The sequence below is a fragment of the Centrocercus urophasianus genome, unplaced genomic scaffold (assembly GCF_019232065.1).
Source record: "Centrocercus urophasianus isolate 14NV4802_14NV808 unplaced genomic scaffold, USGS_Curo_1.0 seq_17, whole genome shotgun sequence".
Taxonomy (NCBI): domain Eukaryota; kingdom Metazoa; phylum Chordata; class Aves; order Galliformes; family Phasianidae; genus Centrocercus; species Centrocercus urophasianus.
In genome coordinates, this window is record NW_024884722.1 from 12,949,572 (window position 1) to 12,973,499 (window position 23,928).

The 23,928-nt window shown below is 47.7% G+C and overlaps 1 protein-coding gene across 5 annotated transcripts in view; it reads left to right on the top strand.

Moving 5' to 3' along the window:
- Window positions 1-23,928, top strand: part of LCOR (ligand dependent nuclear receptor corepressor) — a 57,907-nt gene that overhangs the window by 29,569 nt on the left and 4,410 nt on the right. For 3 of the 5 annotated variants that reach the window (XM_042817818.1, XM_042817819.1, XM_042817820.1), the window contains one exon: window positions 20,099-21,344. In XM_042817818.1, the coding sequence (XP_042673752.1) occupies window positions 20,099-21,344 (1,246 nt within the window). Of the gene's footprint in view, window positions 1-1,479; window positions 10,851-20,098; window positions 21,345-23,928 lie in introns of those variants that run through there. The other 2 variants (XM_042817822.1, XM_042817821.1) reach the window with 2 other exon arrangements.

Here is a 23,928-nt window from a genome sequence, read left to right on the forward strand (position 1 = left end):
CACAGGGAGGGGTGGCTTTGTGGGTCAAGAGAGGGTGCTCTTTACTGGCACTTGTCACTTGTACAGGTGTGTGGTAGATGATGGCTTAGTCTGTTTAGCATCAAGGAAATCTGATGTAACCTTCTGTTACAGTTAGCTGTCAGTATGACCTTCCTTTAGGTGTAAAAAATACAAGTGTGCATTATGATGCTTAATACGTGCTGTAGGAGGGATGGAGGATATGCAGTAAGTTCTCTGGAATAGCAAACTTATTTGTCTGGATTTTGTTCTGAATTCATGCTGACTCATGTTACTCACTTCAGCTATGACCTATTGCATCCTGGTGAGAAGCTAGCAGCATATATGTTAAACACTGCGTATGTTACATGCCAGGTCCTTTCAGTGGATGCCTTTGCTCTAAAGATTTATTTTTTTCTGATCTTAATGTGATGTTAAAAACAACGATGTAGCTTTTCAGTAGCATTTATCCTGTAGTTAAATAACAGAGATCTATCTAGAGGGCTTTGCACCAGCAAAGTCTCCCGGAGCGTTACAACACTTGTAGTCTCTCTTAATGGTATTTCAAACTTGGGAAGGGTTGGAGGTGGATTGTGAAACTAATTTCTGGCTGGTGGGACTTAGTTAGTACGAAGAGGTTGAGCAAGCAGTAGTAGTGCTTCGTGTCATTGAAAACACTTGTGACAAAAGGAAAATGGTAAAAGTACATGCTTTTTTTTTTTCCCTGCTATTAACCTTTGCTCTGGACTAAAGCATATAGTTTGAATTTGGGATAGTTCTGGTTTTTTTTTTTAGCCACGTTAAGCTATGTGTCAAATGAGATTCAGGCCCATGCATATATGCAATTAGTTGTTAAAAGGGCAACTTGGTAAGTCTAGTGTTCTTCCTTGTGATGTGCAGTATCCCGGCTTTCACGTTTGGTGCTAAGCATTTCTTTATTCTGAGCAGCATTTCTTCAACGTGATGTAAGCAAACATCATCCAAGGTTTCCTCCTACTCGTAGATACTGCAGGTGGCAGTCATATTTGCATGTTGAATATGTTGCATTTCTGGCTTACTCTTTTATTACTGTACTTGTTTAGTGGTAACGTCACACCAGTAACACAGTTCTGTGTAGATCTATGGCGATTGACTCCTACTTTGTAATTAAGGTGCTATTTTCAGACGCTTGCGCGAAGTCTTTTCTACTCCGAGAATTTGTGAACCCAACCAGAGACCAGCCAACAGGTTTCATTTTTCTTTGCCCAAAAAGCTTCTCTTTTTTTGTGAACAAGTTTTAAAACTGACTGATGCTGAGACTTAATAAAAAAATAAAATAAAATTAACAAATTAAAATAAAAAAAAACAAAATTTAGAGAAAAATAAATAACGCAAAAAGTGATGTTACCCAAGCAAGGCCTTCTAATAAAGGAGTGGCCCCCTCACCCATCCCTCCCTACCTGTGCAAGTCCTGCTCACATCAGTTTCCTTCCATCCAATTAGGCGACCTGGGAGACCCAGCCAGCACCATCCAGAGGGACTACAGAGTGGTGATGGGGTACCTCCAAGAAGCTTGCAGGATGGAACCAGGGAAGGTTATGGCCACTCTACATCTCTTAAAGTACCGCTGGCTCGATCACTCCAGATTAGTGAAGAACTGCTGAGCAGAAACCAGTTTTCTACAGCTGCCAGCCATGGGCCATCTGGACTACAGAATCATGGACAGCACTTAATATTATCCAGGGAGGCTTCTTGGGCAAAACCACACTACGAATTCAATTTCAGCCGCATGAAATTCAGGGGAAATGGTGCACTCAGCAACATCAGTGACCTTCCTTTTCTTACAGAAAACTCTGCCTTTCAAAAAATGGCACTTCAAACTAAACAGGATGGGAAAAAGGACGTGAGCCATTCGTCTCCTGTGGATTTAAAGATACCACAAGTTCGAGGCATGGACCTTTCTTGGGAGTCCCGCTCTGGTGACCAGTTCAGCTATAGCTCTTTGGTAATGGGTTCACAAACGGAGAGCGCGCTTAGCAAAAAGTTAAGGGCTATCCTTCCAAAACAAAACAGGAGAAGTTTGCTGGATGCTGGACCAGATTCCTGGGGCTCAGATGCTGAGCAGTCTACCTCTGGACAGCCATATCCCACCTCAGATCAAGAGGGAGATCCTGGCTCCAAGCAACCTAGGAAGAAAAGAGGGAGATACAGACAGTACAACAGCGAGATACTGGAGGAAGCAATCTCCGTGGTGATGAGCGGGAAAATGAGCGTTTCCAAAGCTCAGAGTATTTATGGGATCCCCCACAGTACACTGGAGTACAAAGTTAAAGAGAGGCTGGGCACTTTGAAAAACCCTCCAAAGAAAAAAATGAAATTAATGAGGTCGGAGGGGCAGGATGTTTCAGTAAAGATTGAATTAGATCCCCAGGGAGAAGCAGCACAAAGTGCAAATGAATTGAAAGATGAGTAGGGATGTTGTAGAGTGCCAATTACTTTGCAAACTGGGTGAGCACTACTGCATAGTTCAACCACCATTGAGCACACCTCATTCTCCCATTTACTGCAATGCTCTTTTCCTTGCAGTTCAGCATAGACTTGTGTGGACACAAGTGAAAGGCGTGCTCTGAATGTCACACTTGTAAATTTTTTTCTAGCCTGATACGGAGCAGATTCCCTCCTTCACCTGCCCACTTTCCCTTTTTTACTTTCTTTTCTTTATTTTTTCCATTTGCCTTTTGCATGTTTCTCTGTAATAGAGAGTTGAGTTACCTCATAAAGATCGCAGGTCTGTGGAAGTGGACATCTTGCCTGTACAGCCCACCTCAACTCCCGCTGTTGGATGTTTTTCATATCGGTCTTTATAGAAATGAGTCCACTTTGTTAAACTGGTAGCCTCTTAAATCCAGGGTTTTTGAATGAGAATCAGACTGTCGTTCTTCAAAAAACGTTTCAGAAATTCTTTTTCCCCTTCCTTTTCTTCGATCCAGTTGACTTAAAGATTTAAGCTAAATCAAATTATGTAGGAAAGGCACCTCTCTTGAACTCGGGAGATTTGCTTTTTTGGTGGCTAATCAATTGGGTCTAATTAGGCTCTCTGCTATTTTCTTTCTAAATTCAGCATGCTAACCATTCGCTGTCTGCTTAGTGCTCACCCGGAGGGGAGGGGAGGGAAAACTTACAAACACTACCTTCAGAATATGTCAGTGAATTATTTGTAACACTACCTTCGCTGTAATTTTGTTAGATATTTTTGAAGGGTGATATTTGACTCACCTGCTTGAGGATGTAGCCTTATCTCACGGAAGACAAGCTTCTCATGGTCAGGAGCAGTCAGGGTACACTAAATGATGTATTAGGGTATGCCTCATTATAACAGAATTAAGGTTCTCTGTGACCTTCATGCTTTTTACAGACTTGATTCTGAGTTTACTAAACTACGTGGTTCCAACAACTAGTTTAAATGACTCTAATCTGGGGATGGGGGAGGGGGGATATATGTAACAAACTACTGTGATCTTGTGCAAAAAGAAAGAAGAAGTAAAAAAAGCCCACTAAACAGTGATCTCAAACGTTACAACCTCAGTAGTCTGCCCAAATATCCACATTAGTGAAGGAGCTTGTTAATGTTCAGGGAAGAAGTAAAACACTGGTAGCCTGACCTGGTTCAGGTTCTGTATCATATCTAGCTGTAATACTGTCAGGGTCGAACACTCAATGAATGGGTGTTTCCTTTTTAAATATTACAGTTGCCAGTAGCAGGAAATAATCTAAGTCCTGCTTTTTTTGTGTTGTTTTTATTTAGCCTATTTTGATAGTGGTTCAGCACATGCTGGAATAAGCATTTGAACACCGTAGAAGCACTCCTTAAACCACAGATCCTGTTTTTGTTTGTTTGTTTTCCAATCTTAACGATATCTTTATCGTTGCGAGGAGATCCAGGATGAGTTTTGTACAGACCTTTTCTCTTTGATACTTTCTGCGGGAGTGGTCAGTAACCAGGTGGAGCTTACTGGACTTTCCACAACGTGACCAAATCAGAATTGCTGGTTCTTCAGGTAGAAACAATTTGGTCTTAATCTGTGCAAAAGGTAGATAGAATTACCGCTTGTTTTCCCCACTTGCACAACCAAAAGAAGCATCGGAGTTTTTGTGTGAGAGCATTAAGTGACGTCAGTGATAGAAAATGGTTTCTAAAAGTTCGCGGGAGGATGGCCTTAGGTAGTGCTAGGGGTGCTGGATGACCTCGGGAACAGTCGTTTCTGTTAGCCTCTCCCCCTCCCCAGCAACTTCGGATTTTCAAAGGTTAGGCACACCATTGCTGTCGTTCTGAATATGCACTGCTCGTTCTTGAAGCGGGCTGGGCGTTTGGCCCCAGCTATCCTTTGTTTTTGTTTACTTACTACGTTGTAGGACTCGAAACCTTGGTTCCCCGTAGCTCTCTAGTTGTAGTGCGGCGTTTCAGCTTTGAGCTGAGTTTGAGCTCAGTGGCAGTATGAGAACTCTGCAGCACGTTCCGGTGTAGCTGAGGATCGCGGTAAGGTGCGGTTACACTCGTGGTTTCATCTGCTGTAGCAGGTTTGCTGCAAGCTTAAAAGAAAAAGAAGTAACGCAGTTTTACTGTTCAGAGAGGTTTAACCTTTTGCAGTTGTCTTTATTTAAGCAACATGAGTTGAGTTTTATAAAAACTTGTCACTGTAGTGTATGTGGAGTGCTCATTTTACTAACCTAAATATTTTGTATGTGTATGTTGAAGTGGGTGACAATCGTGCAGCAGAAGAATGGTGTGCCTACCCTTTAATGCTGCAGTTTTAAAAGAGAATTTGTCTTGTCATTTCAGACTGTAGGCTAAGAGTTGTAAATAGATAGTGAGAAGTCGAGTACTCTTTATTTGCTTTGGTTAGAAAGTGGATATTAAAAAACAGAAAAACAAACCAAACGCGTAACTTTCTCAGTTTAAATGTCCTGAGACCTGAAGATTGTAGTACTCACGTCTGCGAAGCTTTTAAACACAACACTTGATCTGTGATAACTTGATATTCAGGTAACCTTTCTTTTTCGAGAAGCTTTTTGAACAACCGTATTTCCTCCAAAGGTCTCTGCTGAAAAAGGAAAAAAAAAGAAAGAAGTGTAGATTATTTTTTAAGCACTAATTGCATTACGTCGGTAACTGCAATATAAAATAGCCATTATTGTTTTGTGAAGCATGGTTGAGATTAGTTAGTGGTCCCTTTTTAAAATTTCATGAGCCTCTCAAAAAAATAAAAACAAATTTAAAAAAAGCTGCTGAATATTCAAAAGATATATATTTTACCTTATTGTAGGTTTTGTAAATTTAGTCTGTAATATTCAGGTGCACCTTTTAATGTTAACGTTTTGTTTCAAAGTCCCACCCGATGTATTTTCTCCGAGGTGATTCATCACGTGAGACTGGGATCACTCCGAGTGCTGCAGTGATCACGAATATTTCCTTTCCTTTTTCACTACGGATTTTTTACGGGCGCTTTCAGTGTAGCTAACTAGTGGTAAATGGGATCATTTTAAATATATGATTGGGATTAATGTTTGTCCATGAGCATGCTTGATTTTCTGCTGACCAGCAGTTTGCATGGCCAAAATCCCCGGTTGACCATATTTTGGTGTGGGAAGGTGTGGTTCACTGCTGTCTTTGTAGCAAAAGCCTCGTTTCTCATGTTATTTCTGCTAAGTGGATGCTTATGTTACTTGGATCGCTTGGGCAGGAGCTAAGGTTTAGAATCTTCCTCCTGCCGCCCTTTGAGATCGCGTTGGCGTAACGTAGACGAGCCGCAGCCCTGGAGGAGCGGAGGCGTCGTTAGGAGGAGGCCTTTCGGGTGCTTTTTGTCACTGGTTTTCTCTTACTCCCGAGATCGTCCAGCCGGGGTAGTGATTGGGCTTAACAGTATTGTCGTGTACTGCGTTGCTGTAGCTGAAGAAGCCTGACAGCGGGAAACTGTGAATAATATTTGTGGCAGTCTCTGAAAACTAGTTTTTCAGTCCAAGTATCATGAAGGAGAATCCCTCTCCCCTACCCCCATCCTAGAAAAGTAATTTTATATTTTGTGTGTATAAAGTTTTAAGACTCAAGTTTCATATTGTACTGAAGTTTAGGTGTCGCTTGGTAAATCTTTGCTGCAGCATATAATTGAAGATGAGTAAGGCTTAGTGTGGTAGGGGTCCTGGTGTGGAGTTAATTATCGTACAGTTCTGGTGAGAAAGCCCAACATGTATGAAATGTCTTTTTTTTTTTTTTTTTTTTTTTTTAATTTTATTTGGACTTGTAAGATGTAAAAGTGCTTTTTTAGAACTCTGACCTATTACAAACTATTACCTCACTTTCAGCCAGCTGGATCCTCATTCCACAGTGTTGTAGGCATTATGGTGGCTGTAATGCTTGAGTGCAGCCATAGAGTTGAACGTTTCCAGTTGGGTATTGTAGGGACGTGTATCTGGACTTGCTTTTTTATTTCCATCAGAAGGCTTTTTGTTTTTCCCCAGTCATTTGCTAATGTTTTTTTAAAGGCTCAAGATGGTTTCCTTGAGAATTTCTCATTTCTTCCTGCTAAGTGGGGATAAATAAGGAGAGGTAGCTACACGAGTGGTGCACGTATGCCTTTGCTTTCTCCTCTTTGCAGATCTCCTAATCTGACACTTGTATGACCAACCTTATTGCTTGACCTGAGATTGAGCTCTGAATTCTCACTGAAATGAATGCTGTTAACAAATGCAGGTGTACAGATGAGGTGGTGCCTCTAGTAGGGAACACATTCAAGCAGTTCTTGTACCATCCTTTTTGTGGAGCTTTCTGGTGCTCAAGGATATTCCCGAACATGAGAGGCAGCTGCAGCTGTGTTTAGACCGGTTGGGAACAGTCAAGGAACGCTCTGTGCTTTGTCTTGTGGCAGGCCAATGTTGGAGTCTGAGTATTTCTTTCTGAGGACCCAAGGGTACATTGCCTTCCCCCAGAAATTCACAGGAACCAGCAACGTGATTCAGAGGCTGTAGGGCTGAGTAAGCTTTGTATAGGTTGGAACAACTTTTTAGTTCTGATTGAATTGCTTTTTATATCATCTGCAATGAGTGTTATACAGGCAAAACTGGAATTATCGTGTTTCTTTTCAGTTTACTTTGGATTAATGTTCTTAAGATGTCCTTGAGTCTTAGCAGGAGAACACGGTGCCCAAGCAGTGAAGGGAACACTGCGCTGTTCCCTCGTTTCTCAAAAACAGTGCGGCAACATCTTGTAATGTAAAGAGCTTTTCTTCAGCAAAGACAAACTTTGAACTCTTCAGTGTAAGAATGCATGCACCTCTTGCAGTCCCAACTCTTATGAAGGCAAATTTATTGATCTGTACTGGAAACTCTATCACGATATTTTAAATATCTTCAATTCTCTGCCAAACATTAGAGGTAGGATGGGAAGGCTGTTTCTCTCATTCTCAGGAGGATCAGAAACTTCTAGGTTTTTCCCACAAACGTTTCAGAAACAAAATGTAGCTTCAGTCTATGTCAGTATCGCTCGGCACCAGTAGATAATGTTGGCTAATATTGCTTTTGAAAGCTATACCTAAAAGAACATGTTTTAAGAGCAATTTTGGTACTATCAAGGTTTCTGCTTGATCTTAAGTTATGTGGAAAACTCAGTGATTAGAACCTTCAGAAACTTGAAAACCTGCACTGCTAGTTCTGTTAGATGTAGCAAATGTAATAATCACCACCGTTACTCATTTCTAATTAGTCGGTATATAAACATGAAGTGCTGTGATGATCACTAAGCAGAGAGAGATGATAGACTCCGAATGATCCGTAGATGCACTCCACATATACGAGATAAAACCTGCAAGTAGCTACAGTGTTCCAGCATCCATCTCTCTCCTGGTCTTGGTTTGACCGGGCCAAGTCTCTATAGCTATATGACAGCAGCAGTTTCACATCCTGTCAGATTTTGCCCTGCATTCAGGTATTGTCGTGGAAATCTTAGTATTAGGGAGCTGTACCCAATCCTGATAAGGGTCTCTTACCCAGCTGCAAAGTTTCCCTGGGCTAGGTGCTGGAAGGCTGGTTTTTCTTCAGCCTGCCCCGGGATATTTCATTCACCTTCAGAAACAAGCATTCCCTCACCCCCGCCCCTGTGTTGGTCTCTACTTCATTGGTGAGTGTAACCTGGAAGTGCTCAAAAAGCTGATTCTACCTGATGGATCAGGGATTAGGGGACAGACTTCGTTCTGACTGGAGCGGGAAAGGTTCATGTCCAAGTAATTTCTGTAGTCATTTCCTAACACGGTCTCAGTGCGTGTTCCTACTCAGAGGAACGAAGATCTGCTGCAGTGACTGACACAGGTTATCAACTACTTGGTGCTACGTTTCTCAAATATTTTTGCAGATGATATTTTTTACTCCTGCGTGAAAGCACGTAAACGTTGCTGTCACTGTAAGAAGCACTTGTCTGACCTGTTCAAAAGTACCAGAAAAGGGATAAGTGACTGCAGCACTTTTTCTGTTACAATGCCAGAGTCTTAATTACATCTGGTCTTCAGGTTATGAGAAATCTTAGACGTACAATCTAGGATCGTTAACAGCTTTTCAGGTCAGATCACAAAGTTCTCTTGGGATACAAATCTGTCTTTTAAGGAGCAGGAGGAGATGTTCAGAAGTTCAGGCAGGGGACGCATGCGTTCCTGATGTTTGTAGCCGATCATTTCAATGGGCCGTTCCAGGGCTTGGTATTTGGAATCTGGGATGATGGGTAGGGAAAGGGAAGTTTCCCAAACTGAGGAATCATTTTGGACCATTGTTTAATGTTCAGTTTGAAAAGTATATCACAAGAAAAATGGGTAGGGATTCTTTCTCCCTTATGCCTTCAGGGAATGAGTAGTATTTAGAATCTCTGGCTGAAATTCAAGCCTTTTTACCGTGTAAATTTTTAATATAAACTCATTGACATGCTTTTTACATCTGAGGACTGAAAATGAATCTTAATGTTTAAGTTGTGGAATGGTATATTTCTTAAATGAAGGGGGAACATTAAAAAAAATAGATTAGAATACCAGCATTAGTGAGCTTAAGGAATTTTAGTATGTAATAGCAAAGTAGAGCAAAGTATTTGATTAAAAAAAATAATCTTGAATTGCTAGTCTGTAACTAGGTGCATTCTAATTTAGCAGGTGAATATTCTTTACTTATTGATATATGATGGGCTTTTTGCAAATAGAAACCTTTATCTGAGTCCCACGTGTTGCTTGTACTGATGGGATCTATGCTTACAGCAGCTTACTGCTGCTTTAAAATGTATAAAATATGTTTTGAGTGTTTGCTCATAACTCTTTCTAACCTCCACTTGTTAAATTGTCAGACATTGGTATTTTATCAGTCCGCAATGTAAGTGAAACTAATGTTCTTAGGAATCCAACTTGTACACACACTGTTTAAAAACCCTCAGGGACAGTTTACACACTATCCTCACTCAATTCAGGTACTTGTACTCTCTTCTTAAACCTAGCAGTGACTTGTATTTTGTTTTGCTTTTCTTTTGACGTGCTGATAGCACATCCTTGATGAATGTCAACTTAAAACTCAGTTCAGGTATCCAGGTATAACTCAGCCAAACGGATTTTAAAGCTGCATATTTACTCTCCAGCACACAGTGCCTCAGACACTTATAGTGGCATTCTGTATATTCAGTTATTACTACTGAGCAGATCGCGTGGGGGTTCCTGGTATGTATTGTAAGAAATTCCTATGTATATTATATAATATGTATTATATTATATACATATATAGTATATATGTTATCTTAAACTTATATATTTTAAAATGCCACTACTAGCCAGCGCAGCTAAAAAAGAAATACATTCCCGGCCGCCCCCGTGCCCTGCGGGGCGGCTCCTTAACGTGGCTCTTGCTTCTCTCTCACCATAACTACTTCTAACCTCAAGCACGGGTCCTTGGCTGTCTGACCTCTACACTCTAGTTATGCAATGTCCTTAGAGAATTCTGTGCACTGGCCACTGTGATGGAAACCAATGGGCCGGGAGTGCTTTGAGTTTATGAGTAATTGTTCTGCCAAAGTTTGGTGTTCGTGTGACGAGCGCGTGAAGCCGTCGGCTGATGGGCAGCGGCGTGCAGCGCGGGGAGCCGCGGCCTCGGCAGCCTGTGCTGCTCTGCTCTGGCTCTCGTCTGCTGGCGGTCGCCGCTCGGCGCCGCCTCTGCTTTGTTGTTTGACGCTTTACGCCCCAAAAGTCTTCTCTCTCTATTTATGTAACCCATAGTCTCTGCAGAGTATGGAAAATGGCATTTCTCTCTGACCTCTAGAAGTTCAAGTGTCATGGGAAAAAAAACAGGAACCCCCCCCTTTACTCTTATGGACCTCATTTCAATATACTGTTTACAGTTTGACGGAATTGTATAATTTAATATTTCTCTTGTACTGTAGTTTATATTTATTTACAGATTTTTTTTGTACTGTGTGATTTGAATTTTTTTGTTCCTTGCTATGATCAATGTTTTATGTAGTAGAGCACTTATGATCACAAATTAAGGTTTTTGGTTTGATTGCACTACGTTAATTTTTTTAATGCAGTTCTGATTTTTTGACTGGACTAAATAAGCTGTGTCTTAATGTATGTGATAAGTACTTTTAAATTTTTATTTCACGTGGTCCATTTATTTTTTTGCATTGTATGTCAAAGCGCTAATTCTCTTGTTGTGCATGTGTAAGATTTAATGGCTCCATTGTATTATTTGACCATGTCATTTTGGAAACACATTCCCAGCTGTAACGTTGTGTATGGTAGTTTTCACTGGATGCTAGACTTTTCAAAACCACTATTCTTCTAATAAATTTTGTTGTGAAAAACTTTCAGGGGTTCCAATTCTGTTGTTCCTAGCGTGCTTTCTGAGCGCCCGCACTGCCAACCCGAGGTGGTGAAATGCAAGTGATGCAACTAAAGAGAGCCGGGGGAGGAAGGGGAAATGGCAGGTAAAGCCCAGGCTGGGAGTCCACGCTCCTGTTGTTTCGTGCTCCTAATTAGGATTGGTGATGGCGCTGCTCCGGCAGCCGGGCAGGGAGCGCTGATGTAAGCTGGCGTGCAGCTCCTCTACTCTCATCTGCTCTTCCCGACTGGTCACTTTAATTTCGTTCACAGTAAATAATTTATTTGGTGAAGAATGAACGGTCTCTCACGAGAGAGAGGAAAAAAGAAAGTAGCCTTGTCTGCTGAGCACTTAGCAGTGAGTCAAGGTGGGAACCACAGCAGTCATTCCTGCCTGGGAGTCCTCGCTTCCATTCAGCTCACTCGTGGTCTCCCGAGCGCAGGGGGTTCTGCAGGTTTGTTAGCGTGCCCTTGGAGCACTGCCTCCCTAACAGGGCAGCTCGGTGCTGCTGTCCTGCCTGGTCTGAGGGGCCGTGGAGCAGCGATGCCGCTCCGCGCTGCTGCCTGCCGTGCACGGCTTGCTTTCCCCAGCCACGCTTTGCGTCGGGTTGAACTACTTCTAACGCCATGCATTATTGATACCTAAATGCTGAATGCTAAAAAGTAGGTTACAGTAAGCGTTGTGAAATGGAAGCCACGTGGGTTCAGGCATTGCTGCTGACCTTCGTGTTCAGTCCGAGGGCGGTGTGGAGAGTAGCACACAGGAACCTCCTGGCTTTGGGAAGGCTTGTAGAGCACTGCAGCCTGTGCAGCCCAGCTTTCTCCTGAGAGCTTGCTTTCTCATCTTGTGCTGTTGCAGTGTAGGCTTCAGCAAAGGGTTTGCATTTACTAACGTGATTTCAATGCTTTATTTTTACATTTTAAGATTCGTAGCTGTTACATTACGAACAATTGTATTTCTTGTATGCAAATCCTGGTATTAAAAAAAAAAAAAAAAAAAAAAAAAAAAACAACCCACAAAAAACCCCAGCAAAATGGGAAGGTAGCTTTGTACCGTCCTTGGCTTCGCTTTGCTGGGCAAGTAGCACCTAAATGAATACTTGGTTTGCTCAGAGCTTTACACTGCTTCAGGAATAGTGAGTCTTTGTGTAAATAGCTTGCAAGCCCCGTGCTGTAAACTAATGTTTATCATATATTTTTCTGTGTGTCTGAATACATCTGTCAGATCTATGAAAATAGCCTCTGAAAGTGACAAACCGTGTTCCCATCTGCCATTCTTTCGGATCTATTGCATGTTGCAAGCTTTTCCCAGAACATTTTAAATCGACACTTTTCATCCTGCGATGACTGGAAAAAACAAAGTTTTGTTATTTGTGTTTTCCTGGAAGACTTGCTGATGGTCTGGCACTTTCAAGTTGAAGTTCTTCAGCTGAAAGGAACGAAGTGTCAAATTCTTCTCTTGGAGCGTTCTGTAATACAGCTCCATGTAACTAAGAGAACGCCGTGCCCCCAGCCAGAAAGAAGCATCCACACTGTGCTGTAGAAGTGGAAAAGAACTACATTAGAACTGTTAGGCAGCTTAAAGAGTCTGCCAAGTTCCCTTATAGCTAGAGGTGAGTTTCTTGGACCTGCTCAGGGATGGGACAGCACGATGAAACCTCCTGGTGCTCTCAGTGCTGGGATAAGTGAGAACTGAAGGTATGGTGACAGCCCAAAAGTGATGTCAAAGGCAGAGTTTGCGGTGGTGGAAGCAAATCTGGGAATGCACAAGTTGACACAATGAAGATAACAAAGAGATTAAAACAAAAGGCCATCTTCCTAATGTAGTAATTCTCAAGAGACTGGAATAGACGTTACGGTGCTGGAAGGATCCCAAATAATGCTGTGTGTGGGAGTGCTGATGTTTCCTCTGCTCTGGTTCCTTCAATGCAGCCTCTGTGCTTTATAATCCATCATGTCCTCAGTTGTCCAATGGGGAACTCAGAAGAAGTAGAACTGATTTCACAACCAAATTAGTTCCTGAGTTCCTTCTCACCCACCTCCCAAACGCAGAGCCGCATCTGAGAGCTCGCTGCTGATACCAGGAGGAGCACACAGCCATTGCACCTCACTTTGCTAAGTTGCCTTTGAAGGATCAGAATCCACAGGTGACATTCAAAAAAAAAAAAAGAAAAAGAAAAAGCAACAAAACTGTTCTGAAGTCTCTCTCTTCCTCATCTGCAGGTGCCCTGCATGCTGTTCTGTTAGACCGGCCACGCTTTGTTCTTTGCTGACGTGCACCAACGTCCCAACATCACGTGTCCTAAATCCCTCCTGCCCAGCTCACTGGTGCACAGGCTCACTGGAGCCTTGGTATGACATTCTTGACTTTGAAAGGGGCTTTTGTGATTCCCCTTCTTAATACCAAACCTTTGGCCGCACTTTTCTCCTCCCTGAGCTAGAAGTTGCTCAGAGTATGTGGGGGGAAAAACCAAAGGAGGAGCTCGCAGTGCGGCACTGCTCTGTGCTGTGCCCCTGCAGGGCTGGGACAACTGCGGCTCTCACAGAGCTCAGTCCTGTTCCTTGCTTAGTGTAACATTCAGTCTTTCTACTCGTGCAGACATCTCGTAGCTAGCAGCGTGTGGAAGCCAGGCACAGCTTGGTGTCTCCGTCCCCTTTGAGTGAAGGTGGTGTGATTTTCCTGGGTTTTCTGATGTGCTGTGCTCAATGTGGTGCTTCTGAGAAATTCCCATAAAAGCGGCTGGCCGCATCTGAGATGTTAGTACTGGCTTAAAACAAATTATTTGTCTGTAAAGGGGACTCTAAAAAGGAGATGTCTTAGGACTCTGGTTTTGTGTAATAACCTTCCATAGTAAGTGTACTCTTTATGTAAATGCAAGCTTTCCTCTGGTTTCTCAGCATCAGGCATGAGCTTGAGTGCTGGAGGCTGTGCCAGCTCACTCTGTACCCGGGTGTTCTCTCTTGTTGGATGTGTGACAGCCCCGTGACCTCACTGCTGGCTTTATGGAGCTGTGACCTTGTGCTGGTGCATCAAACTCAGTAGACTGTTGCTCTTGTTTCAAGCCCTGTGCTGGCTTTTCCCTGCTAGGCACACACCCACAGGCATGTTAGGCAGCCATACCTGTTGGCTGCTCGTTCATTTCAGCCCGTTCCCATTGATGTCCTCTGTCAGTGCCTATACGTCTGGTTGAACATAGACTGTGCACAGCAAAGAACAACAAAAATGACATCGCCCTAAGTGTAAAGGAAATGTGCTTTGTAGTGCCTTTAACAAGCTTACTGCAAGGTACAGAAGTCATGGAGGGGCAAGCAGTGGGGGCATTGCCAGATTCTGCCTTCCCCTGGCTCTTACTGTGCGTGGAGATGATGCACCGCTTTGGGTTTCTCCAAGGGATCTGCTCCTTTGTAAGGATCCTTTGTTGATAGGTAGATTTTTCGTTTTATTTTCTCTCTATCTGGCAAACAGGCATTTGATGGTTTCCATCCCGGGCAGAGAGAAACAAACAATACCTGTCATTATGCTGCGGGGAGGAAAACTGCAGAGATAAAGTATGTTTTAACTGCAGCATCCAATTACAAAGGGTAAGCTGCCAATATCAAGAATGTTCTAAGCGTGATGAATAACCCTAAAACAGCCAGTCACATCTGTAACAGTGACAGCATTACTGAGCAGGGTGTGCTGCCATGCCTCTGTTTGCTACGTGGCTGGACAATATGGGAGACAGGGGGGAGATGGGACCTGTTTTGGTGGATGCTGGCTGTGGCTGGACCAGATTTGCATTCGTTTGATCTTCCTCTACTGTTGGGGTGCATGGAGGCATAAATGATGGAGAAAAATAATTGTGGGATGGGATACCGAAGTGACTTCTTGAGAGGAGAATAGGGGAAGGAAGTGTAATAGTGTGTAAAGGCAAGGAGTAGCATAAAGGAAATAAGGTAAGGGATGCACAGAGCTTAAGGGAAGGACGGAAGACTGCAGCTGGGGGGGCAGATCAGTGTGGAGGAAACCTCTCCCCATTGGAACGCATGGAGACATTCCCTGCCAGGTGTTTTGGTTTCTTAATCGTTATCTGACTGTGAAATTAATCTCCATCACTTAATGGTAGCTGAGCGGCAGCTGAATTAACCCACTTTCCAAAGAGCCCATCAGCTCTGTGCAGCCCATCCCCTGGGCTCCCGGGGCTGAGATCTGTGTTTTCTGCCTTAGCCCATTTCCTAAGCAGTGAGCCTCAGCAGTGTGCCAGGTGTGGGGCTGGCTGCTCAGGACATAGTTTGCAGATCATACAGACCCGAAGCAAAGTGCTGGTTCTGGAGTACCCAGGCATTTTTGCGTGATGCAGTGTAGTATCACCATGGGGAGACCCACTATTAGGAGCTATGATACTGTTTTTATTAACAGCACGGCCTTGATTATCCCAGGCCCAATTACCTGATTCTCCAGGCTACCCGAAATGGGGCCGTGTCCCCCAACATCTGTTAATTGCACCCAGGATACCCTCTGCTCTATGGATGCATCCCAAGCTCTGGCTGTGCTGAGTGTTTTGAGCTATGGTGATGGCTCTACCCAGCTGCTGCATTCCTTTTATCTCACCCTCTGGGGCAGAAAACATTATATGTATATATAACGTATATATATACTCTGCAAGTGCCACCATAGAGAGAAACACTCTTTTTTTTTTCTCCCCCAGAAGTCCCCAATAATTAGAAAAATTAACAAGGACAATTCTGGGAAGTCTTTGAAACCTGGTGTGTAGAATAGTGTTTCCAACGTGATGAATTTCCCTTGGTTTTAAAGCAATAACTCAATGGTAAGGTTTTTAATTAGTCATTAAATATTGCATTGGGAGTACCACCAGAGGTGCTGAGCTGCTGCGGAATGCGGTCAGATCATTTATGTGGGAGAGGAAGCAATGCAGGAACACAGGAATGCACCGTGATCAACCCACCTACCTGAGGCCGTGCGTTTTGTTTAACGTAAAACCAGTTTCAGTGTGTTTGGTTTTTATTTGGCAACAGGTGGGGAGAAGGTTGTTGTAAGCGTGTAAATGCTTTAAAACCATAGAGGCACTACTCTGAAGGGTTAAACGGCTGACTGTAATGGATGGACGTTGTTTGTCCGTCAGTCGGTACTTGGTACGACCTGCATGCAGCTGACAAAATCCAACCAGGCCAACACAACCAGGCTAACCCCATCCATAACTTTTGCTTCCTGCTTTTCAGCTGAGTGCGAGCTGTAAAACCCCCCCGTGCATCACTGCATCACCAAGGATGGTGTAAATTCAGGGGCCTTGAAAGCTCAGCAGCTCTATTTCCATCATCATTTGGGCTGTGCTTTGCAGCTTTTAGTCTAGAGAAGAAAACTGCTTTTCTCTTGGCTGTTGTGTGGAGCCTCAGCCCTTCTCGTGCTGCTTTCCCGTTTTGTTAGTGCAGCAAGAGAGAATGCCTGTAGCACCCACAGAGGTGTGAAGGGACTCATTCATCTGTGTGGGGAGTGTGAGGTGCCAGGCAGATTTCTGAGGATTGAAATAGCGTCATTTAAACCGGTACACCCGATGTCAGCCTTTAACTGGGGCTTGGGAAGACGAGCTGAGGAATGCCTGCAGCATCCCTGCCCATGGCTGCATCCCTGCCTGCAGGGCTCTGGAGGGGACCAACGTGAGGCAGAGTGGTGGCAGTGGCTCATTGTGCTGCCATGGAGCTCTGGAGGATTCGGCTTCTCCTCAGTCATGATCAGGTGCCGTGTTTCCAGTCCCTGCTGGTTTGGGGTGGTGCGAGGCTGGCGCTGCAGAAGAGGGAGGGGAGAGGTCATCTCTTAAAAACACAGAACTGGATTTTATAAGTTTATAGCTATGTTTTGTTTCTTTTACAGAACTATAATCCTTGTGCTTAGAGTGATCTGAAAGGAACAGAAGCACTTAGCCTTGAACTTTTGTTCTGCCTCTGCTTCTTGTGCCTCTGAGGTACAAAACGTACCTGTAAACTTATAATCCATCCAGCTGCAGTTCACGGGCTAAAAAAAGAAACCCAAAAAGGGTTTGTGTTCAGTAGTGAGGCACTTGGGCTGGGCAAACCAGAAGGTTGCCGTTGGCAATTGGCAGGTTTCTGGGGGCCAGCATTGCAGATAGGTTAGTGTGAAACAGCTCATTCCTTTCTCCCTCTCTTTCTTCCCCTTCTACCTTCAAACATACACTCCTGAGTCACAGGCTGGGTGGCCGCAGAGCTTTAAAGGGGAGAGAGAGCACACCACGAGCTGGCTCCGTGGGGTGAGCAGCACACCATGGGATGAAATCCGGAGAGCACATGGCATTTCCCCCATGTAAATCCCATACCAGTGCTGGGGGTGTCCCCAGAATGTAAGCCCCCAGCCCCACCACAATGGCCATGTGCTCATTGCTGGCAGCCCCGGGTCCCCCCAGCAGCAGTCAGGGAGGGCTGGCTCTCAGCCCCACAAACCGCCGGTGCCACAAAGCAAACAAATGTATTGCAGCACGCAGCTATGCAAATAGCTTCAGAGCACAGCACGTTTTCCCCAGCGTTAATTGCTACACCACGATGGTTGCGTGGCAACAGCTCTGTGTGTCTCGCTGACAGCTACTGCCCCTTGATTCCTCTGACACCTTCTGTGACAGGCAGAAAGGAAGAGAGGGAGAGGAGAGCTGGGAGGGCAGCGGGGGATCGGGTGGCAGGGTGTTGGTGGGACAGCAGGGTGCCTTCTGCTGGCAGGGGGAGGTGGCAGCCTGGCTGGGGTCTCTGGGTGGGTGAGTGATTCGGCTGGAGGCACAAAGGGTGGGTGCCCCAGGAGCTGCCAGCAAGCTGATCATGGGGCTGGGCTGGAGGCTTCTGCAGGTGTTGGGCAGGATGACATGTTCCTCATAGGCAGCCCAGCTCAGGGAGAGCTGTGCTGGGGGGAGGCTGCAGAGGGCTCCCTGTGTGTCCCCTGAGCCTTACCTGTTCTGTCTCCCAAAGTCACATTCCCAATCCCCACCCTCTGTGGTTCTTCCATCCCGCTGCACCTCTGTCAGCAGGACAGAGGGGACCATTGGTGTCCGATGCATCCCCCTGGCAGGCACTGCAGGGCTATGCTCAGCCCTCTGATTCTCAGAATAAGGAGGTGCCCATCTGGAGGTAGGCTGAGGAGGGGGCAGATGGGTTCAGAATTAGGAATTGTGGTCCATCTTTGGGTCTCGGTGATGTGAAAGCAGAGAACCCTGCAGTTATGTGACCATAGGCACAGGTGAATGGTGGCATTGAGGGCGAGATGGGTCTTCTGAGGACAAAGGACATTGAGTCTCAGTGGAGTTATCTCCTTTATCAACCAGGAAAATTATCTATATCTGTTTTTTAAATTCACAGCTTAGCAAGCTGTGTATGTGTAGGATTAACTCTTTAGAGCACGTTAGGGCGTAGAGCGGCAGTGAGAGCCTTGGTGTGAGCCAGACATCGGAGGAAAAGAGGTGAGAGCACGGGGAGATGCACCCGAGGCCCTGGGTGCCAATGGTGCTGGGCAGGACGTGGCACATCCCCAGCTCTCTGGGGCCCATGTGCCTGGGCAGAGCCACGAGACCAGCACTGCCCCAGCCTGCTGCAGGACCGGCGAGGGTGCTCCCAGAGCAGGGATGTTGCTGACAACCGGGAGCCCCCTCCCCAGTGAGGGATCTTGGCCCCTCTGCCTGCCTTCCCCTCTCACTACCCACTGCTGCAGGCTCTCCCTTGGCACCACAAGCAGCCAGGTTAAGGACGAAGCGTTCTGCTTGGCTTTCATTTCCCCGTCCCGTGGCATCCCAGTGAGGTGGCGGGGGGAGGCGGAGAGGCTGCAGTGATAAATGCAGGAAGATGGCTGCCACTGCACAGAGCTGGGCTTCCGGGCAGGTAAGGGGAGACCTCTGCCCAAAGGAAGGGGCTGTGGGGGGCCCTCCTCTCCTTCCTGGTGGTAGGAGAAAGGTGTCGCCCCATTGTTACCCGCAGGGCGAGGGGAGGAGCTGAGCCATGCAGGAATCCTCTCTGGGACAACCTTTCCACGCAGGGCTCTGGAAAAGAGCCAGGCTGTACCTGAGCGCTTTCATTTCTGTTCACCCTGGGTAGAACTGGCTGGGGCTGCTGCAGGGTGTTCAGCTGAAGGCAGCGGGCTTGGTGGTGGCCACACAGCGCGCTCTGGGGTGCTGGGGGCGCATTTGCCAAGTGTAACCTGCTCAGCCATTCCAGGAGGTGTTGGGAAAACATTCTCTAAGAAACCGAGCTTGGAATTTAGGCACACTGGGACACGCAGGGTTGGCTATTGGATGCTTGGAGCAGCATTTCTGGGAGAAGTGGCTGAACTCAAGGGCCAGAGTAGCCTGTGGGACGCTTCCACTTGCTGAGTTTGGGAGCAGAGCCTAAGAGCCAGCACTTCCCCAAAAACTTCCTCCAAGTGCCACCCAGCAGTTGGAAGGAATGACTTGTGGCACTTCCCCATGCAGGAGCTGTGAGTCATGCCAGGAGGGGAGCATGGAGCAGCCTGCCCTCCCGGGGAACAACCCGGGGGTTGTTCCACAGCTCTGCAGCTGTGCTGGTGTGGTCCTGTATGGGGCCAGTACTGAGCCCCCACTGCGGGAGTGATGGGGATGGGGCAGGATGTGTGTGTGCTGCTGCTGGGAGCAGGCATGGTTTTGGCACCACGCTCCTGACAAGTTCGTGCAAACACTGCGTAATTATCCCTTAGCCTCCCCACCAATGCATTCTGATTAATTGCTTCTGCTGAGCAGAGAAATGATAATCGCCTTGTTTAAGAGGTAGCTCGTGGCTGCAATCCTGTAGACAATGGTGCCCACCTTCCTGGGTGAGCACTGCAGGTGGGCAGAGTGAATTTACCAAATGGCAGTAAACCAAAGCACAGAGCAAATGGCAGGGCACAGCAGCATGGAAGGGTGTGTGGCCGCAGGCATATCCTGCATGCTGGGAGCCCTCCAAAATGTGTTTGTGTAGATGTGTGCACTCGCACTGGTGTGTCCCAGAAGTGTTGGGCCTGTGTGTATCACAAACCTGATTCTGAGAAGTGAAGTGCAGTTATGATGCTCCAGCAGTGTGTGACAAACAAAATGCAGTCCATATCCTGTGCTGGGGGCTGCCAGCCTCATGGCACCAGGGTGTCCAGTGAGTGATGGGTCCAAGTGGGAGGAAAAGGGTGTTCCAGTTCTGCAGCATAAACTTTTGTTCCCAAGATGTGTTACTGACTGCTTTTCTCTTTGTCTCTCTAGTGAGGATGCAGCAGAGGCAGTAGCAATAGACTCTAACAATCAGCCCAAGTCTCCACTGGAAAAGTTTATGGTCAGACTGTGTACACACCACCAGAAGCAGTTCATCCGCGTGCTAAACGACATATACACTGAAGTACAACCGGACTGTGAAGGCCAGCAGTCATCTGAATCCGAAAGCATGGAGACCTCCACTTGTGGCTCTGCTTGTAGCCAGCAAAGCACTGAAAACCAGGATAAGGGTGCTACGTGTACTGACCCAAGGCCCCTTTCTTCCTTGGAGCCCGGACAGCCAGGCACTGACAGCACAGGCCAGCCTGCAGAGCTGAAGCCCCTGGACAGGGCAGAGAGCTCCAGCCCTGCTTTGAGGAGAGACTTCCCTGACCCCCCCAGCACGCGGCTGCGCTCCGCCAGCCCAAAGGACAGCTCCACTCAAGGATACCTCAGCACGTTGAACTCTTCCTCGTTGAATTTCCACCATGCCACAAAAAGCCTGGAGGGGCAAGCTGCTGGCCACGAACAAGATGCCGGCGTCAGAAGGTGTGAGGACAGCAAAGAGCAGGGAGCAGGTAAGGCGCTAGTGGAAGGCTACATCTCTGTCAAAGTAGCCAATGTGAACGGCAGTGAGGAGGGCCTGGACAGCTGTCTGGGCTCCCAGAAGAGCTCTTTCAGGGCTCTGCCGGAGGAACCCTGGGACCCTGGCTTTGCTGTCAGCTCTCCTCGCCGTGCGGACAAAGAGAATGCGTTACAGTGTGGCTCGAAAGCATCTTTGCACCAGGACCTCGATGTGAAAGAACAAGACACAAGACCAAAGCCAGACAACCACCTTCATGCTGTGGCCAAGGGCAAGGTAGGCTGCCACCTGCACCCGGCCGACAAGGGCCCACTTGACAAATCCAAAGAGGGCTGGCTGCCCGCCGGCACCGCACCAACCTCCCAGCGTGCCCCTGCCGGGCACCCCCGTGCCAAGACAGCCTCCCTTCGGCCCTCCCGTAAGAGCAAAAAGGCCTCGGGGCTGCGGATTAATGACTATGACAACCAGTGCGACGTGGTCTACATCAGCCAGCCCATCACTGAGTGCCACTTTGAGAGCCAGCGCGCCGTGTCATCCCGCAGGACAGCACGGAAGAGCACGCGGGGGTATTTCTTCAATGGGGAGTGCTGTGAGCTGCCCACTGTCCGCACGCTGGTGAAAAGCTCGCGGGCAGAAGAGCGGGGCGGCAGCGTGGCGCAGCGGACGCAGGCGCTCGTAAGCACAAAGCCGACTCTGATGCTTTCGGGGGGCAGCTCCACGGGGGCAGGACGGGATGGGGAGAAAAGGGTTTCGCTCCGGCTGCTGGCCAAAGCCACACCAGCCGGCAGAGAGACGAAAGGCAGGGGTGAGCTGGGCTCCCTGCAGCGGGAGCTGCGGGACATGCGGGTGCTGCGGTCACGGGAGGCCTCTGCAGCTGTGCCCCTGTTCTCACTCTCGGCACCGCCCAGCCCTCAGACGGAGGACAGCACGGCTGGCTCTCCACCCCCATGTTCCCCTTGTAGCCAAGGGGCTGGTGGCTTGGCTGCCCCGGAGGTTGGTGCGGCTCCCTCTGGGGATAGCAGCCCCAAGGACAGTGATGCTGTGCCAGCTGCAGGCTGTGCTGCCCTTCCCGCCTCTGAAGCAGCCATCGGGGAGAAAGGTTCCCCAGATGTGGGCGTGCAAACTACTCCAGACCTCCCCGCCAGCCCAGAGCCAGGGTCCCCCATGCAGCTCTGCCCTGCTTTGGATGCGGCACCTGAGGCTGACACCAGGGACCATGCAGTGCTCCCAGGCGCCAGCAGCACAGAGCCCTGTGGTGTGCATCCCGCAGAACCCTCTCCACTCTCTCCAGAGCTGCAGGCTCCTGAGCAACCCCCTGCCACTGACAGCAGGAATTGTCCACCAGAGCCCCCTGCCACCTTGCAGAGCATGGAGGTGAACAAAAGCATTGATACTTTGCCAGATGTCGAACTATCAGTTGTACCAGGTGACACCTCCCTTGAGCAAGAGGAGGCTGCACCAGCCAGCATAGCTCTCCCTGTGGACTCGGAAGGTGAGGCAGAGCAGAACAACAGCCTGGCAGGTGAAAAGGAGCCTGCTGAAGAGGAAACACTGCCTGAACCCGATAGCTTGGAAACAGCAGAGAAAGACTCCATCTCTTCCAAAGACAGCCTAGACAAGAAGCGAAAGAAAGGAAGGAGAGCGCTTGTGGCATCTGACCGGCGTCTCCGAAGCCAGCAATCTCAACCACCTACTGAGGGCAGCACTGAGGACGTTGGTTCTTCCAGCCCCGTGCACCTTCCTGGCCTTCAGATCAAAGCCTCCAAGAGTCCTGGTGCTAAGCGGTTCAAGAAAGAAGGGAACCTGGATGGGACAACACCCGCACACTTCCCAAATGACTGCTTCCATAGTGCACTGCTCCAACACAACGAGGGGCTAAGCACCAGGCAGGCTCCAGAAAGCACTGCTGAGGAGAACGGTGTCACCACCAGGCAGACCTATAAAAGCATCTTAGCAAAAGAAACTGCATCCGAGGGAGAAAATTCTCATAAAGACAACCCCACTGCTACAGGTGGCCAAAGTCAACCAGGTGAGATGCTGGACATGTGTGTGCAGACTGATGCTGAGAAGAAAAGCATCCTCCTCCCAGCAGAAAGCAGTGCGCCTGCAGGCAGTGTGGAAGCAGAGGTGAAGCTGGGCGATGCTTGTGCAAAGGAGGAGAGCTCTGACAGTGCCATAGACACAGGGAAGCTGGAGCACTATGAGCCAGTGTGCAGCCAGTCTCTGTGTCCCACCAGCAGAGGTGGAGGAAGCAAGCATCTCCCAGCAAAGGCTGCCAAGCACAAAAAGGTCACCCTGCAGTTTTACAACTTAAGACACACACCTGCAACAGCTGATACTGCAAAAAAGAGCTTGCCAGGGAAGGAGTCTATGCAGGCTGTCTCTAAAGCGAGGGACGAGTGCAGTTCGGGGAATGATGATGCCCTGGTGCTGGAGGATATGGATGCAGAAGACAGCAAGCCAAGGTTCATGGAGTGGTGCGCTGAGGAGGAGAACCAAGAGCTGATTGCTGAGTTCAACGCCCAGTACATGAAGGTGCAGAAAGGCTGGATCCAGCTGGAGAAGGAGGTGCAGCCAGCCCCCAAGGTGAAGAACAAAGCCGACAAGCTGAAGGAGATCTGGAAAAGCAAGAAAAGAACACGGAAAAGCAGAGGGGCCCTGGAGGTTCAGAAACTGTCTCCTGTCCAGATGCTGTTCATGAAGGCCTACAAGCTGTCCGACATCTGCCAGTGGTTCCTGGAGACCACCGAGACCCGCTCGCTGGTGATCGTGAAGAAACTCAACACGCGTCTCCCAGGGGAGATCCCCCCCATCAAGGTGCCCATGCAGAAGTACTCCTCCTCTGGCCTCTACCCCAGCTCACTGCAGGCTGAGCGCTTGAAAAAGCACCTCAAGAAATTTGCCGCGACCACACCAGCCCGCAACAACCTGAAAAACCAAAAGCTGTGGGCCAAGATCCGCGAGAATGCCGACAAAGCTGAGGCCGAAGAGGGCAATGTGGCCGGCCAGCCTCCTCCACCTGAAGCCAGCCCCGAGGAGCTGAGCCAGGAGCGGGGTGCACAGCCCACCCTCAGCCTGCCCACCCAGGCCAGCACCCGCATCCTACGCAAGTACTCCCAGCTGAGGGGCAAGCTGCGGGCCCAGCACCGTGCCACCCGCACCGAGCGGCGCGGCGACGTGCCCAGCGAGCAGCCGGGCCCCGAGGGCAAGGCCAGCCGCAAGAGCCTGTGCATCAACCCTCTCATGTCCCCCAAGCTGG